Source organism: Mastigoproctus giganteus, chromosome 1, assembly GCF_048544385.1.
Source record: "Mastigoproctus giganteus isolate SK-2022 chromosome 1, ASM4854438v1, whole genome shotgun sequence".
NCBI lineage: Eukaryota > Metazoa > Arthropoda > Arachnida > Uropygi > Thelyphonidae > Mastigoproctus > Mastigoproctus giganteus.
Genome location: NC_143575.1, coordinates 62,786,953 through 62,803,915, shown reverse-complemented (window position 1 = coordinate 62,803,915; position 16,963 = coordinate 62,786,953). Strand labels below are relative to the sequence as shown.

At 40.0% G+C, this 16,963-nt stretch overlaps 1 protein-coding gene across 1 annotated transcript in view; it reads right to left on the bottom strand.

Moving 5' to 3' along the window:
• Positions 1–16,698, bottom strand: part of LOC150090855 (corticotropin-releasing hormone-binding protein-like) — a 103,765-nt gene extending 87,067 nt beyond the window's left edge. The window contains exon 1 of the mRNA XM_090380372.1: positions 16,428–16,698. Coding sequence (XP_090236498.1) covers positions 16,428–16,493 — 66 coding nt within the window. The 5' untranslated portion in view covers positions 16,494–16,698. The remainder of the gene's footprint in view (positions 1–16,427) is intronic.
• Between the last annotated feature and the right edge of the window lie 265 nt (positions 16,699–16,963).

The window sequence follows — 16,963 nt, the reverse complement described above, 5'->3', positions numbered from 1 at the left end:
AAGGACCAACACTATTTCTAAATGTTACAACCACAAAATCTTTACTTAAGGTACTCTTTACTGATAAGAGTAGATTCAGTCTCAGCAGCGATTATGAACGTCAGTTAATCTGGCGAGAGGTTGGCACACGGTATCACCCCGTAAACCGCACTGAAAGGGATCGATATGGCGGTCGAGATGTTCTCGTCTGGGGAGGCGTTATTTCGGATGGACGTACACAACTCCAGATACTGGAAGGCGGTACTGTAACCGGTGCACGCTACTGTACTGAGGTAATCCTTCCCCACGTGCTTCTGTTCCGAGGTGCCATTGGCCCCGAGTTTGTGTTTATGGATGATAACGCCACACCCCATCGCAGTGGAGCTGTTGATATGCTTTTGGAAAGTGAGGACATTGTTCGTATGGATTGGCCTGCCCGTTACGCGATCTAAATCCCATCGAACACATGTGGGACGTTCTGGGGTGACGCCTATCGTCACGTCCACACCCACCAGAAAATGTTCACCAGCTGAAGATGGCGCTGACAGAGGAATGGACGATGTTACCGCAAGAACTTATCAACAACATTGTTCTAAGTATGGATAGGCAGTGCAAAGCCTCCATCGACATTAGGGGTGGCCATATCTCCTACTGAAGACCACCTCTTCCCTTTGTTTCGTCTTTGCCAGTGATACATCTGTAGCATGGCAGCCAGTGCTATGTTGCCATTTTTTGAATGAAGTCCCACTGTACCGTTTTGTTTCCGTTGTTGTGTCGGTGTTGTTTCCTTCATAATTTCTATACTTCACGAGGTTCATTTGGTATGCTTTTCCCATATTCAGGCCACTCCTATGAGAAGCTACAGATGAAAACCTGACTGGTACTTAAATTTTGCACACTAGTGTATGACATGTCTACAGTATGGGGCGAAATCAAATTTTACGGTTCTCAATTTAACAGATATCGAATTTTACGTACAAAAAATTGACTGGCACAAGAGTGTATTTTCAGTGTACTCATGAGATAGAGAAAGTCGAGAACTCATGAGTCAGGGCTGCCGATAGTAAGCAACAGAATTTTTTTTTGGATACTACAACATAACTACAATTCACTGAAATACTACAACATATAGGTTGTATGTTGTAGTATTACAACATACAAGTGTACACTGTCTGTAAATTGCATGTGTTCTGTTGTCGATTTTCTGTTTTCTGGACGAAAAACCAGAGTTTCCGGAGAAAAATCATGCTACCCTCACCTGAAACCGAATAATTCAGCCATATTGTGAAAAGGGCCCTTAAAAATTCCTCACGTCATTGATGGACTCGAACACAGGTCTTTTCCACCCGGTGTGGAGAGGACGGCGATTCTACCAGCTGTGCTACTCACGAGGACGTTTATGGATACGATGGCTATTATATCGTAACGTGTTCGTATGTATTCTGTATCTTTCTTATAATCTCACTATGTATCATCAAGGCCCCGAAGGAAACTGGTGAAACAATCCAAACAAACAAAAAGTACTGTGCCAGATATTATTAAACGCAAAGTACACCTAAGGAGTTATCAAGGAGTCTTACTCTAAAGATTCTCTAAAGTATCTCAACTTTGACTTAGCTCTGACTCTAAATAAAATTTTTCCAAACACCACAATTCATATGGTCACGGTAAATTATCTTCTATTATGTACTATCTGGCACAGTCTAGGTAAATAAAAGACTGCTTTTATTGTTTAACTTTAATTTGGCCTTTATAATAAATACAGGTGCAGAGCAAATGTTTAAATTTTCAATTATGAATATCCGAAAAATCGAGAGTTTACTGTGTTGGCTTCAGCTAATCATAATCACCAAGAATGCTGATGTCCTCCTGGAAGTGTAGTACCTTAAAAAATATCTGGATTCAAATATCTCCGTTGACCAGAATGGGTAAAGCACTTTTCACATTGGGCTGAGTTAGTGGTCTCAGGCAAAGGTATGAGGTTTTGTTTTCGAATTTATATAGGTTTCATTCAGAAAACAGGAAGATAATACCTATATTATGCAATATTAGACACTAAGAAGAACAGGCAATAAGAACTGAATATGTTGGTTTACGTCCTCCCAATCGAACATCATACAAACTAAATAATAATGAATATTAAAAATAATGGACAAACAATTTCAACAAGACATAAACAATATACAAAACATAGACAAATCAAGACATAGACAAAACAAATACATAAAAAATTTCAACAAGATATTTTGAACCACCTACGGGAGTATGAAAAAGAAATATTTTACAAACACAGTATGAAACAGAAAACTTTTCTGAAATGTTAAGCTGTGAAAGATTCGAGAAATATGTAGATAGTGAGAGAACCTGGAAAATGAAATGGCCGAAAGAATAAAAATATATTTTATGTGGAACAATAAAGTATTACTATAAAAATATTTTATCCTTAACGTTAAGGGGATGTGGGCACTTTCAAAATACTCTCCTTTTGATTTTGAATACACATTTCAACGTCTTTGACACTAATAAAATAACTTCGAAATGATTTCCATCAGTTTTCAGGTATGATAGACATTTGAGCTGTGTGGATAAAGTCAAAAGAAAATTGCTTTCAAGGTTGCCACACCCATATTTTTTACACAAAATTAGTCTGATTATCTTATTGCCAGATTTCGTATACCTAATATTTAGGCAGTTGTGATAGAATAAAATCTGAAAATTTAATTTCAATATTTGTCAACAAATTTCCCTGACATACCTTTGATTATGGAATTCACTTCCGTTATTTAGGAAATGTTAAAAAACAAACGTTTAAGACGCAAAAGCTTACGAAGATTTGGAGAGCTTATTTTTTTATTTATTATTATTATTATTATTATTTTGTAGTGTGCGCCCTTCTATACATATGTAGCTAATTCTCTGTCATGAAACGGATGTTGTTAAGTTTTTTTGTGTGTGCAGTCATTTTGCTTCAGTTGGTATAATAACAAAACCGTTTTAGCATTTTGCCCTCAGAGACTATTCCTAATGGAATAGGTCATTGCTAAGACAAACACACCATTGCTAATCCAAATAAATCAATTTTAAAATTAGACCTTAATCAAATTCGGCCTTGAATCAATTGACGTTTATCGTACCCTCTTCCGGTCCGAGAAATGAACGTCACAGGACAGTTAGTTGATTTAAAAAAAATAATAAATAATAAATAAAAAAACTTTCTTTGACGTACTTCATGTTCCGTTTTATTCATTACAGTCATACCCAAGTACGGAAAATGTCTTCAAGACTTTCGTTTATCCTGAGCATTTAACAGACTCCTGATCTCTTAACCTAGTCGTAAACAGTTTAATAAAAGATTCCTGTATATTTTTAAACAGCTTCCTGTTCTGTAGCGTTTCTCTCATTCGTTTATGGAACTTCAGCTATTCTGGTGGAATATTTCTCTTTTCCACGATGCAGAGAGAGAGAGAGATGCAGAAAGCAGAATTCCTTAGTTTTGAGGCCGTACGTGAGTCTATATTCTCACACGGCAAGTGCCATACTTAAGTCATCACGTGATGGATTTCAAAACGTAACTGAATTATAAAAAGTTAACTTCAGAGAGTAAGCTTCTCTATCAAGCATTTCGCTGATATGCATATTTTATAGGTGTTAATTAAATATGAAGCACTGCAAAACAGGATAACATGCGTTCTAAAACAAAACACAACACATAGAGGCTACTTTGATACATCAAAAGCTGTCCCGAAACTGTAGTGCGTAATTCTATTGAGTTCAGGGTATTCAGTGCCAATAGTTTTGAATATCTTGAGCTTTAATGATTATATCTTTAGTCGTTATTATCATTCCCCACTTCTTAACCATATTTAACTGTTAACATGTACACTGATTGGACGGAAATCATGGGATACCTACCTAGTAACGGGTAGGCCCACTTTTCGCCCGGATAAGGGCAATCACACGGCGAAGCATTGGGTCCACGGTCACGGAAGCGTTTCATAGGGGTTTACATCCATGCTTGCTGCACTGCTGTCCATAATTCCGCCGCATTCCTGGGTGTAAGATCCAAAGCTCGAACGGACCTTTCAGAACATCCCCAAGAAGCTCCACAAGGTTCACGTCCGGTGAACGGGGAGGCCATTCCATGGTTGTAAAATCTGCGAAATGCTCTTCGAACCGTGTTCTAGTCACCAGGCTCTGTAGGGAGACGCATTGTCCTGCTGGAAGAGCCAATGCCGTGTGGGTGCACGATGACCATGAAGGGATGCAGATGATCTGCAAGGATGGACCCGTAACCTGGACAGTTCAGAAATGCATCTAGACGTACCAGACGTGTACCAGTTTAACACGCCCCGGACAATTACCGATCGTCCACCTACCTGAACAGTTCCTTGTTGACATGACGGGTGCATAGCTTCGTGCGGTTTCCGCCAGATACGCACCCTCCCGTCCTCTCGAAATAACTGGAAATGGGACTCATCGACCAGAAGGCCCATCTCCAATCATCCAAAGTCTAGCGACAATGTTCTTTCGCCCAGTTGAAGTGTAGGGTCCTGTGTTGCGATGTTAGCAATGGGACGCTGGTGGGTTGACGGCTCTCATAGCCTATTGCGGCTAATGATCGCCTGATGGTCTTGATGGAGACGTTTCTGGCACCTCCTTCGTTGAAGTCGGTGGTGAGCTGTGCCACTGTCGCTCTCCGGTTGGCTGAAACAATGCGAGACAGACGTTGACGGCCACGTTCATCCACCACCTTTCTCTGCCCACAACGCTGTCCACGATGAGATGTTATTCCGGAAATGGGGTATTCCCGATACACTCTTGATACCGTCGAACGGGGATAGTGCAATTTCTGTACCACTTCCGCGATAGAGTGACCCATGCGTCGGGCACCCACTATCATCCCTCTTTCAAAGTCGGTTACTTCACGACGTTTATCCATACTGACATCGAATTACCTTCTACGTGAATGCAGTGATGCAGTGTACCTATATACCTGCCAAGCAGTAGGTTCATCTGCTAGCGAGAGGGGTGACAGCATAGCGTTGCCCAGAAACCGGGTATCCCATGAATTCTGTCCTTTCAGTGTAATATGCAGAGAGTATTATAATTTTGACTATATTCATTATAATGGACAATGAATATAGTCAGAATTACGATGAATGGGATTATTTTAATATACAGCAGTAACTGAATAATACCTTAAATTTAAACCATTAAAAAATAAGTGCTGAAATTTTTTAAAATTTTTTTTCAGTTCTCCTCTGAATCTCCATGTTTAGAGTCATAGGAGGATGTCAGGATTGTCAGCAGTGGCACCATTTACCATCCAAGTGATGTGCAAACTTTTAGAGCTGCAAATCAATATTAAATTAACGGGCATACTGGTCGTGACTCCCAAACTGACTGGTATATTTGTCTCGAAACGCTCGTGAAACATTTGAGTCTCAGAAAATATTTCCTAACTTTCGTCAAGGAATCAAACCCAAGGTCTGTCCTACATAGCAGGAATACAGCAATAAGCTACCCATGAAGTTATCCGCGAGGGCACTAACATTGCTGTTTGTGTATGGGTGAGAGTGTGTGAATGAGAATGTGTAAATATGTTTTCCTTTTAAAGATAATGATGCCAATTTGTTTTATCATAAAATTAAAACAGTATATTATAATTTATATGTGTGTAGGTAATATAAAATCTGTATACAATAAAAAACAGCCTGACGGTCGAGTGCCAACGTGGAAGCAATAGTACATGCGTGTAATTGATCACGGTTCATCTCACTTGACTACTAAATATGGTTAATGATTGTATTTTTCTCAAAAATCACTAGTTGTTACCTTCTCTGACTTACGTAGTCATGCTAGAGTAAAAACAAAACACTTAACATAAATTCTTTCTTCCCAAACGAACGTTTTTACAATATTTTTCGGACCACAAATCAAGAATCCCCCAGGTTGCCACCGAATATTGGTGTCAAGACCTACAAAAACAAATCATTTATTTGATTGTTACTCTGTCAACGACTTTCTTAAAGGATCGCAGATCAAAGCGGTGGTTGTGTATATTTTATGCTCTGAATTTGAAGTGAAATACTCGTATTTCGAGTTTTAGAGATTATTAGTTACAGTGGCGAACAAAAAAACTGCATCACCTTAAAAAAGTGACATTTGTAGTGAAACGCATAAGATATTGTTTGATTACAGTCATTTTGTTTGTCGCAAAGCAAAGGTATTGCGTTAGATAACGCTTCTACTGCATTAGACAGTAATTGCAAGGCATTGCGTTAGATAACGCTTCTACTGCATTAGACAGTAATTGCAAGGTATTGCGTCAGCCGTTTCTATAAATACTGCGCTGGAAAGGTATACACGCAAATTAGTATCCTGTTTTGCGGAAGTGTAAGCATGGCGTTCCATATGTTCCGTTGACACCAAGAAAAAAAAAGTGTAGCTGTTGCTCTGTCCCAGGAAGGGCTTTCTACGCGTGCTATCACTGATAAAATAGGCTGCCGCCAGTCAATAGTATCCTGGTTGCTGAAATTAAAGCGTGAATCCGGTGATGTGAAGAGAAGACCTGGATCGGGTCGTAAGAGAGCGCCTACGCCTTCCCAAGATCGATATTTGAAACGGCTATACCTTCGTAATCGCCGTGCTAGTGCTCCTGATCTAAAACTGGACTTTGAGATGGCCTCTGGTGTTCAAACAAGTGCACGAACTGTCCAAAGACGGCTTTTGGAATGTGGTCTGCATGCCTATCGTCCCAAGAAGAAGCCTTTGTTGACCCAACAAATGAGGAAGAAGCAACTTGCTTTGGCTAAAATGCATGTTATGTTTCATGGACAAAAGAACAAGGGGACACCGTCATCTTTTCTGACGAATCGAAATTCAACTTGCATGGCTCCGATGAGAAGGGATATGTCAGAAGACGAAAATCAAAGGCATACAATCCTGACTGCATAACACCGACTGTAAAGTTCCCCGTCGGTCAGACGGTCTGAGGATGCATAACAAGCAAAGGGGTGGGGCGAATTAAGTTTATTTACGGAACGGTGAATGCAGAAACCTACACTGCCATCTTGGAGGAGTGCGTGAAACCCGTTATTAGGGATCACCACACAGACGACCAAAATTGCATTTTCCAACAGGACTCAGCACCTTACCACACAGCAAAATTGGTAAGTTTTATACTATTTAGATGTAACGATGAGTTCGTCTTCTTGTCTCACAAGGCTTAAAACATACACCAATGTTTTCCCTCGTTTTGATCTCTTAAGGTGCAGTCATACCTCGGAAATGCTGGCATTGCAGTGTTGGACTGGCCCAGCAACAGTGCAGATTTGAACCCTATTGAAAATTGCTGGTACATAATGTCGTCTAAAATTGCTCAGAAGAAGCAAACAAGTAATATTCAGCTGCAGGAGAGCAATGTAAGGGTGTGGTACCACGAAATTGGGCAACTACCCAGAAGTTGATTAACTCTATGCTAGATCATTGCAAGGCTGTAATTGCAGCTCGAGGAGGAACAACAAAATATTGAGAACTTATTTTGCTGATTTACAGTACATAATACTATTACGTTAACTTGTCATTTCAGTTTGTACACATAAATGCAATAAAATGTAACTTTGGTTGTCATTATTGCATTTGCATGATTTCTCATATTTACCATTAATTATGCATTTTACCCTTTGGGAAAATATTTATGGCGATTAGGTGGAGTCTTTTATTGGATTTCATTCAGAGATATATATCTCATCTAACAAATGCATTTCGAACATTTCTGAAACCCACAATGCAGTGAAAAACACATTGTTTGCAAAATTCACAAGTGATGCAGTTTTTTTGTCCGCCACTGTATAGTTCATTTTGGTAGTGGAAAGTCTTCGTTGGTGGTACAGCGAGTATAATCGCCGTCCTCCCTATAACGCGTGGAAAAGGATTAGGTTCGAATCCCATCAATGACGCGAAGAGTGTTTATGGGCTTTTTCGCTGTGCAGCTCGCCGGTCCTTCCAACGACATCGTACGAGTTGGCCAACCGCAGACTCTGAGCAGCTTAAAAATGAATATGGTAACCTCAAAAGGCAATATGCCAAGGCCATAAAGGATAATAAAAGATCCACTTGGAGAACATTTGTTTTAACCTCATATAGTTCTGACCCTTGGGGTCTGGTTCATCGTCTCTCTAGAAACAAGGTCACCCTCCAGAAATTTACCAGTCTGTTGACTCTCGCAATGCTGAAACTCTGATTTGGACCAGCACTGTCAATTCCATATTTGATACACTTCTTCCCTCAGATGACCCCTGCTGTGATCTTCCTATTCACCAACAAATTAGATCTCTCAACAGTGCCTATTTTACTTCTGAATCCACTCCTTGCTTCAGCCAGGCGGAGGTTCATTTGGCAATCTCCAAAATCAATAATAATAGCTGTCCTGGACTTGATAACCTCGAGGGCATTTTTATTAAGCGACTACACAAATTCTGTGCATCTGTCTTTGTTACACTGTATAATAAATGTGTGAACGAGGCAGCTTTTCCTGTCCTTTGGAAAACGGCATTGTTAAAATTAATTCCTAAACCTGGTACTCCTATTTCTGCTAAGGCCTATCGTCCTATTGAGTTATTGTCCAATTTGGGTAAAACTCTTGAGCGACTTATTGCTATCCGTCTAGATTGTCTATTTACTGAATGCTGTCACCTGACCAGTTTGGTTTTCGTCCACGCCGTGGAACTGAGTAGGCCTTGGTTGAACTTCTCTCCAGAATAAACAACTGCACTTTTAAATATGCTATGGCTATTTTCGTAGATTTCTCTGGAGCCTTTGACTCCCTTTGGTGGGACAGCTTCTTTCCCCTCCTCAGAGCTGCTCAATACTCCTCATAACTCTACAACTTAACTTGCAACTACTTTCTCCACCGTTCTGTACAAATCATTTCTGGAACTCAGCAACTTAATCGCTCTGTCTTTCGAGGATGCTCACAAGGTTCAGTGCTTGGTCCACTCGTCTGGGATTTGGTTCTAGATGAGTGGCTTCTCCGTTCAACTCCTAATGCTTCTAAAATAGCATATGCCGATTATCTAACCCTTCTTGTCCTTGTTAATTCTCGTGCTTCTTTGGAAAGTAGCATTATGAATGATCTGTGTTCTTGGTCCGTTATTAATAAACTTACCATTTTTCCTAACAAGGCTAAGCTTCTTTATTTTAAGGGCAACCTTAATATTTTTAGGCCTCCGACTGTTAAACTATTTGATCGTTCTCTCTCCATGGTTGACTCTCATAAATTATTTTTGGGTATTATTCTAGATCGTAAGCTAAACTTCCAGAAGCATATCTTGCACCTTCATGCGAAGTATACATCTATGCTTGTCCGTCTTTCGCATCAATCCTGGGGTACTAACCATCGTTAGTACCCCAGGTACTAAGAATGTAAAAAGTGGTGTAAAAGTGGTTTTGTAAAAAGTGGTGTTTGTTCCGATTTTTACCTATGGCGCTGGCGGCTGGTTTTGGTATACTAAGAAGACTGTCATCCAAGAGAAACTCTCCTCTATCCAAAGACGTATGCTCTTAATGATGAGTCGTACCTGTCACACTGTCTCGACAGCTGCGCCTACCTCTGGACCTCTAAATTGGTTATCGAGGTTTTTGCGATTACCTTAGACATGCCATTCCAGTTGACTTTTTAGACTTAACTGTTAACATCCACTGCGATCCTAAAACCGAAAAAACTCATTGCTGGAACTGCCTGGTTCAACTCTGGCAAGATCGGCGGTCTTCTTCTTCCAAACGTATGGTCACAAGAAAGTTTATTCCATCTATGTCCTTTGCCTTATAAAAATATATTCTAAAATGGTTCAGTCCGAGTCTCTGCACTCTTTTTTTTATAACTGGCCATGATTCCCTTCGTGCTAAACTTGCTATGTTTAACCTGTCTGATTCTCCCCTCTGTAACAGTGGCAGCCCAGAAGACTGGCAGCATGTTCTTTTCACCTGTCCATATTACTTTAATCTTCGTCAGCCTCTGTCTGCTATGTGTCAACCATTTTCTCCAGGCAATGAGTCGTCTCTCTTGGACTCCAAAGAAAAATTTCATCTTCTGCAAGATTTTGCACATAAAGCCTTTGCTAGACGTGGACAACTCATCAATAGTGCCCCAATTTCAGGAACTACTCCTATTCCAGCTCTACCTCCAGTCCAGACCAACATCTCTATCGTTGCGATCTCGTGATACCACCACCACCGTCAATACCACCATTTTTTTAGCTCAAGTACCATCTTCGATTTGGTCAGTTGGTAATCAAACTTGTACGATGCCGAATGATATCACTGTGTCTTCTTGACTTCTATCTCCTGCTGGCCTCAGGCCGGTCCTGAGGCGGGATCATCTGCTGGCATCACCTTGCACTAGTGCGGGATATTTATTCATTTTATTAACTTATTTTTATCTTTAATTTATCTGAACTGACCTCGCCATATTGCATCAGCGACTTGACTATATTGCGACTTATACTACGCTACTACGCCCTAGTTATTACACCAAATGTGTTACCCACTAGGTAACATAGTTGGTATAATCACCGCATCATTCATGGGATTCAAACTCGGGTCCTTTCACACAGGGTGAAAAAGATCTGAGTTCGAATCTCGTCAATGACGCGAGGAACTTTTATGGGTGTTTTTTTCACACCATCGATAAGTTAGTGGGTCTCGCGCGAGTTTGGCAAGGTTGTTTCTTCCGAAATCCTGGGTTTCTTCGTCCCATTTTTCCAGAAAAACAGGCAAACTAATCAAACACGTAATTTGCGGACATAATCACATGGGCGGATGAGTTCGTCTTCTCGGCTAATCTTAATCTTAAATTAAAAATAATAAATAACCCTACATCACACTATAATACATGCCCCACTGCCAGCTAACATATCCCACCCCCGGAGCGGGATAGGCAGTTTGACCTTCCTATCGGATTCGACAAGACATCGACATGACAACCATCACCGACGAAAACATTCTGCGGCTTTGCTGCCGACACGCCATTAGCGATCTGAACTGGGTACTCTAACCCGGTTCCCTTTAAAATCCCATCCCCAGGCAGGGGAGGGGGAGACAGGTTTCTGTCTTTTCCCCTCGCTGCCTCCCCCATTCTGCGCCTAGTGGGGCTTGTCTCCATTGACCTCTTTGGGGATGCCTACTCTATCGCCCTATCCTTCTGTCTGTTTTCCCCCTCTCTCACTAAACCGACCGAGTACACCCCTTAACAATGCCGCCAAATTTTAATCAACATATAAATTCTACCGCTTTCTTGTAGGCCAAATTCTAGTGAACCCCCCCCCCCCCTTTTTAAAAAAATTAGACCTTACCACTGAAATCCTTGGAGCCTGCCAGAATACTTTGTACTTAAATAATCTACTGGGTGCCTGACTTGCTTCCTCGTGGCAAAGTGTGGACAACGGTGGGTCCCAACGGCTAAATGGTCAGAGAAACAACAGGACATAACGCTACACAACAGACCACTCCCCACACACTTTTTAAATCTCTGGCCTCCACAGAGTTCTGTGTCACTCACAAAGAATACAACGCGGAGATGGGGGAAACCTCTGGTGCCGTCAGACAACTAACACACTTTACACTTTATAATACATGCACTTCGCTATACTGATCAGCTTTACCAAGTACGGTGTCACCACAAATATACGGAGGATTTGTCCTTAAAAGTTGGACTGTCTACATAATAAAAATAAATAAATGTACTCCCCATCATCTTATAATAGAGAAATCACAGACGAATTACAATGACTGGTAGAGTATTCCGTGGAAAGTGTCGGTGTAAACCAGTCTTAAAGTGCAGTCATTCTACTCTCGAGCTGCGCTTTCGGATTTTGACCTCATTGTAATTATCTATTTAAATCCCGTCGACTAGAACTAAACCTACACCTGCCTTCTTCCATGTAGAATTTCGGATTTTTAATTTCAAAAACAATCAAACCGGTTTAGAATGAAGGCATTTACAGAACTGATACAGTTGACTTCAGTTACTCATCTGTACATTTTAAGGAGCTCAAAACGCCTCTTCCCCCATCATAGGTCATTATCTGGACAGTAAGATATTGCGTTCAGCGTATGAAATGTAGCTAAAATTATCTAACCTAATAGTAGCTTGCGTCTCTAAAGTTCTGAGATTTAACGCAGGCATTAAGGAGTAGGCGGAAAAGGATTACAGATAATTAACTGAAAAATACAATTCTATGTTTAGCGATATAATGAATCTCAAAGAAGCGTTCTAATTTAACAACCACTTTGTGCTGCAGACTGCAGGCCGATTAGACCTGCTGCCATAACAAGCTCGAGATTACTGGAACAAATAGGTCACCAAGCAATCAAAAAGTGACAGTAAAATCGCAAACTACACACGGAAAATTCTTATATTTTACATATCTAGTATTGTGCTTGCAGTGTACACATAACAAACTCCACAGTACATGTATACAGTATTTAATTTATATATTTTACAGCATTCTTAAGTAGTGAAGTAGTAATGGTGGGGGGCGGAGTTAAAGTCCCTTATAATGTAGAGATTTTTTTATTATATTAGTAAATTGCTAAAAGTTTTTAAGCAATATAAATATTTTATACGCAATTATCATAATGATTACAATCACCGTCCTGCTCCATCCTGTGGAAGCGAACTCGTTCGAATCCCGTCGTAATAGGATTCGGACCCTTTTTTCAACCCACGCCCAAGACTAGCTTGATCACTCAAAACCATTTAACGACTATTTATGTCTCGGATTTTTCGTCCAGAAAACAGGAAGAACAATAGAAATTTTTGATTTGTGATTATTGATCTGTAATATAGAGTTGGCTGAAAAGAATGTCTTCCCCTCCCCCCTCACGAGCGGTCTTCACTACAATACTACTTATAACGCAAACGCAAACAGCAATGCTGGATAACCTATTTTCAAATTGAGTAATTTTCCTTTCCAATCAATATAATAAAAAGAATTAAGAACTGGCATTGAATTTATCCATTTACGTTATTATTAAAGAGATCTGGGTGTGATCTTCGACAGAAAATTACGATTCCATCATCATACAGAAGAACTCTGTGCTAAATTCAACAGGAAATGGTGGGTTGCCAAGAGCACTTGCTACACAAAACAGCAACCTGATAAAAATGTACATCAAGATGATGATTTTCGGAAGTGTATTGTATGATGTAGAGTTGTGGGGCTCGGCTGCGGACACCACAATTAAACCATTAACAGCCGCAAAATACTGGCTCCTGAAGTGGGCAACCTCGAAGTGTCGTCTCCCGCCACAGCAGCACACAACACCGATGGCCAAAGTGCTAAATTTAACCAGGTTTTCAGCATTAATGCACGAGAGAAGGCTCATCTCACCGTAAAAATGATTGTAGGAAGAATCTCAGCGCCCAACATTTGGGACACCGTGTGCTGGCAGATTCCCCAACAAGCTCTCTGCTCCACTCCCAAGCTTCTTGCTCTTCCTTCGAGGCTTCATTTTAAAGATCGGTTCCTCCCTTATCAGAAGCTCCATCTGGTTCAATCCTTGGATGCTGACTTGTTTAAAATCATAGATGATAAAAAGTATAGACGGCTCATCCTAGATCTGGACATGGTCTCCACAACTACCAACTGATCTCAGATCGTTCTAGCTGGGCAAGAAACTCACAGAAAACCGGACTCAATGAAAATATCTTTTGTTATCACAATTTGTATTATTTTGTTTATTTAGGATTAGTATTCCTTCCAAGTCAATATTATCTGCTATAAGAACTTTTTTTTATATATATATATACATAATCTGCCTATAATTTAATCTTTATAATCCCGGCGAGGTTATCTCTGCCGCTTGTTAACCCCTGGCATGATGCCGTGAAGGGTACTGTAGGGTCGTGGTACCTGCGTGTACCGATGAACTTTACAATAAAGATCTTATTTATTAATGGGTAGAGTCCTGAAGCTTTTACGCAACTATTTGTATAATATGAAAAATAGGTATGCTGTTCTTATATATTTATATGATTATCCCTGGCGCTCAAGGCCTTTTCTCTAATATGCTGTTCTTGCTGACGTTATTATTATTATTTATAGAGTGCATCAGTAATCAAGACCACATTGCACACAGAGATATACACCTAACGCAACAAATCAGACAAGGTGAAATATACTTCAGGCCCAGGAATGGGTGATTAGGCAACTTACCTCCCTAGGTTCTGTCCCCCCCTCCCACAATCCAAACATGTATCAACTCCTTGTCATCTCATCATGGAGTGAGTAGAAAAATCTCAAGACACAGAGGATATAATCAGACCTTTACACATAATATTTAACCGGATAAGTGAAAAATCGTCCCTACTTAAATAAGCAAAGTACGAGTATTATCCAACAGTTCACTCGTTATAATAGAACACTTAATCGGAAACAGTAAAAAACGACTTGCCATCATTAGTAGAATTCTCAAATAAAGCCCAATACAAATACAGTACTAAAATAAACTGAACTAAAATATGTTTTACACATTTGGGGTCACGATATTCAGTAAAAATCATTAACTGATGCCCTCGCGGTTAGCATGACGATTACAATCACCGTCCTATTCCACCCCGTGGAAAAGGTTCGAATCCCGTCTCCACAGGATTCGAGTCAGGATTCCTACCAAGCTAGTCTCGGGCTGGAGTTTAAAAAAAAAAAAAAAAAGATTTTATCTCTAAGAAACTCCGGTTTTCGTCCAGCAAACAAGCAGCAAAAAAACAGAAACATACACGCTAGTACTTGACGTAGCCGAGTGGTCAGGAGCGTGAGTGCAGTAGCATACGATCTTTGAGTGGACCGGGGTTCAAACCCGTCACTGCTAAATTCGATTAACGTGTGTATTGACTGATTTATTATAAACTCCATTGACCTGGTGGTCGTGCCGGAATATAAACAAGGACATATAATATAGTGACGTCTCATGGCCTAAGTTGCTTTGGCGCCTGACAGATACACACTAATCATTAACTCGGCTGCAATCTAAAAAGAAAGTCGTTCTAAGTATTTTAAAATATTGCCGATTTTACATATCGAGAAGACGCAGAGTATCAATCATCAAAGTTTTTGGATTTGAGAGTGGGCCCTACAACCTCAGATAGAATTTGTCACAAATAAATCGTCCTACTATCCAATACGAATAAATTGCTGCTTGAATGATTCAGGCAATAACTAACTCTTAAATACCCGAAGTTCAAAGAGAATATCAGTTAAATCTTGAAGTAATCATCTCCCACCTCCACAGCTCATTTCATTGCTCATTCATTTCATTAACATTTCGTCAGAGCCTGGGGATCCACAGGCCACTGGATCAGACTAATGCACTTGTTCAAAACGGCTAGCTGAAAGGCGCTCTTCACAGAACATTCTTCGGAACATTCTATTGTTTTGAAGCTTATTACAATGCATATAAACTGAACTTTTACAGTAACTCAGACGCCTTTTCTTCTCTTAAGCTGCCTTACTATTTTTGACAAGTTCGCTTTAACAATGATCTTGTACTACCCATTAATGGATGAATCACACTACAATGTCGCTTGCTACATTAATCAACAGACCCACATCTCATTTAATCATGACAGCCCCCATTATGGAAATTGCTGTCGAGTTGGCTGATGACGTGTTAAAGAGTTGTGGATCAAAAATTCATACACACAGCATAGACACAACACCGGGGATGGCAAGGGCTGTCGGACGCCAACTGTTACATTCCATTTACGGTCAGGAAAAAAGTCAACTATATGTAAACACAGTAGAGAATGTGCAATGATTGACATGCAATGCAGGACACATATATAAAGACTACTGTCAACTTCTTAGGAGTGAGGAGCGGACTATAAATTAAAAACATGGGCTTTACGTTGATGTCATCAATCGAAGAAAATGAGTGTCATTTTCTCTACTTGTATGAGACAGTTCATTTGTCTGCAATTATTTATTTACTTTGTGTTTTATTTCTAATAGTCATATACCTGTTGCACAACACCATTAATTTTAAACAAAAAAGCTATTACATTTTACTTTAAAAATGATAACTTTCATTTCATTACACAAGTATAATACAGTTTACCTAAGGGAACCAGCGAAATTGGTATTATAAATATCTAAATCATCAATACTGTTATACAACTGTGATTATATATAAAGCTGGAGGACTATACAAGACGATCAGACCTCCCAATGAATTATGAATTAATATAACAATCAATATTCAGCTCGCTCCTACCATAATCTAATCAACAGAGTTCTAATTATGTCAATGGAATCCTCGTGTTCATTACATGCCACTGGGTTGTTCAAAAATCAAAGAAAGGTTAATAGATAGAACTGGCCGTTAATTCAACTGTTTTTCGGAGTTTCGGAAGTGCAAACAGATAAGAAAAAATATAACAATAATCTTACCTGACTCAGAGGACTAGAGGATACATGGGCTAAAAAACATAACAAAATAGCTGCCTTGAGTTTCATCTTGGTTTTACTGATGAGAATCTTTCGATTCGCGCGCCAACTGTTATACCCAATTAAAGATGGATTTTTGTGTGGACGTGCGTGTGTGTGTGTATATGTGTGCGTGGACCTCCTTGGCACACGTCAGCTGTGTAACTCACTGCAGCTGCCTAGAATCTCTGCCGGGAGGACCACTTTGATCGCAAGCGTGCACAATACGGAGAACTTCCCATCTAGTGACATCAAGAGAAAAGAGAGACCGCTCCTTTATACTAGAGCCGTAAGGGGGCGCTACACTTAATGGCCACCCACACGATGTAATGACGAAGGTGCGCACCTTATTTGGACGTCACAAGATCAGAAATAAAGTTACGTTTTTAGAAAATGTCTCCTCACTTTCTTATAAGCAAGTCAGTTGTTATTCAATCATCTAATGATGTCACGAATATAAGGAGAGAAAAAGGAAAATTGCGCTTTTCTGTACAGCAGGT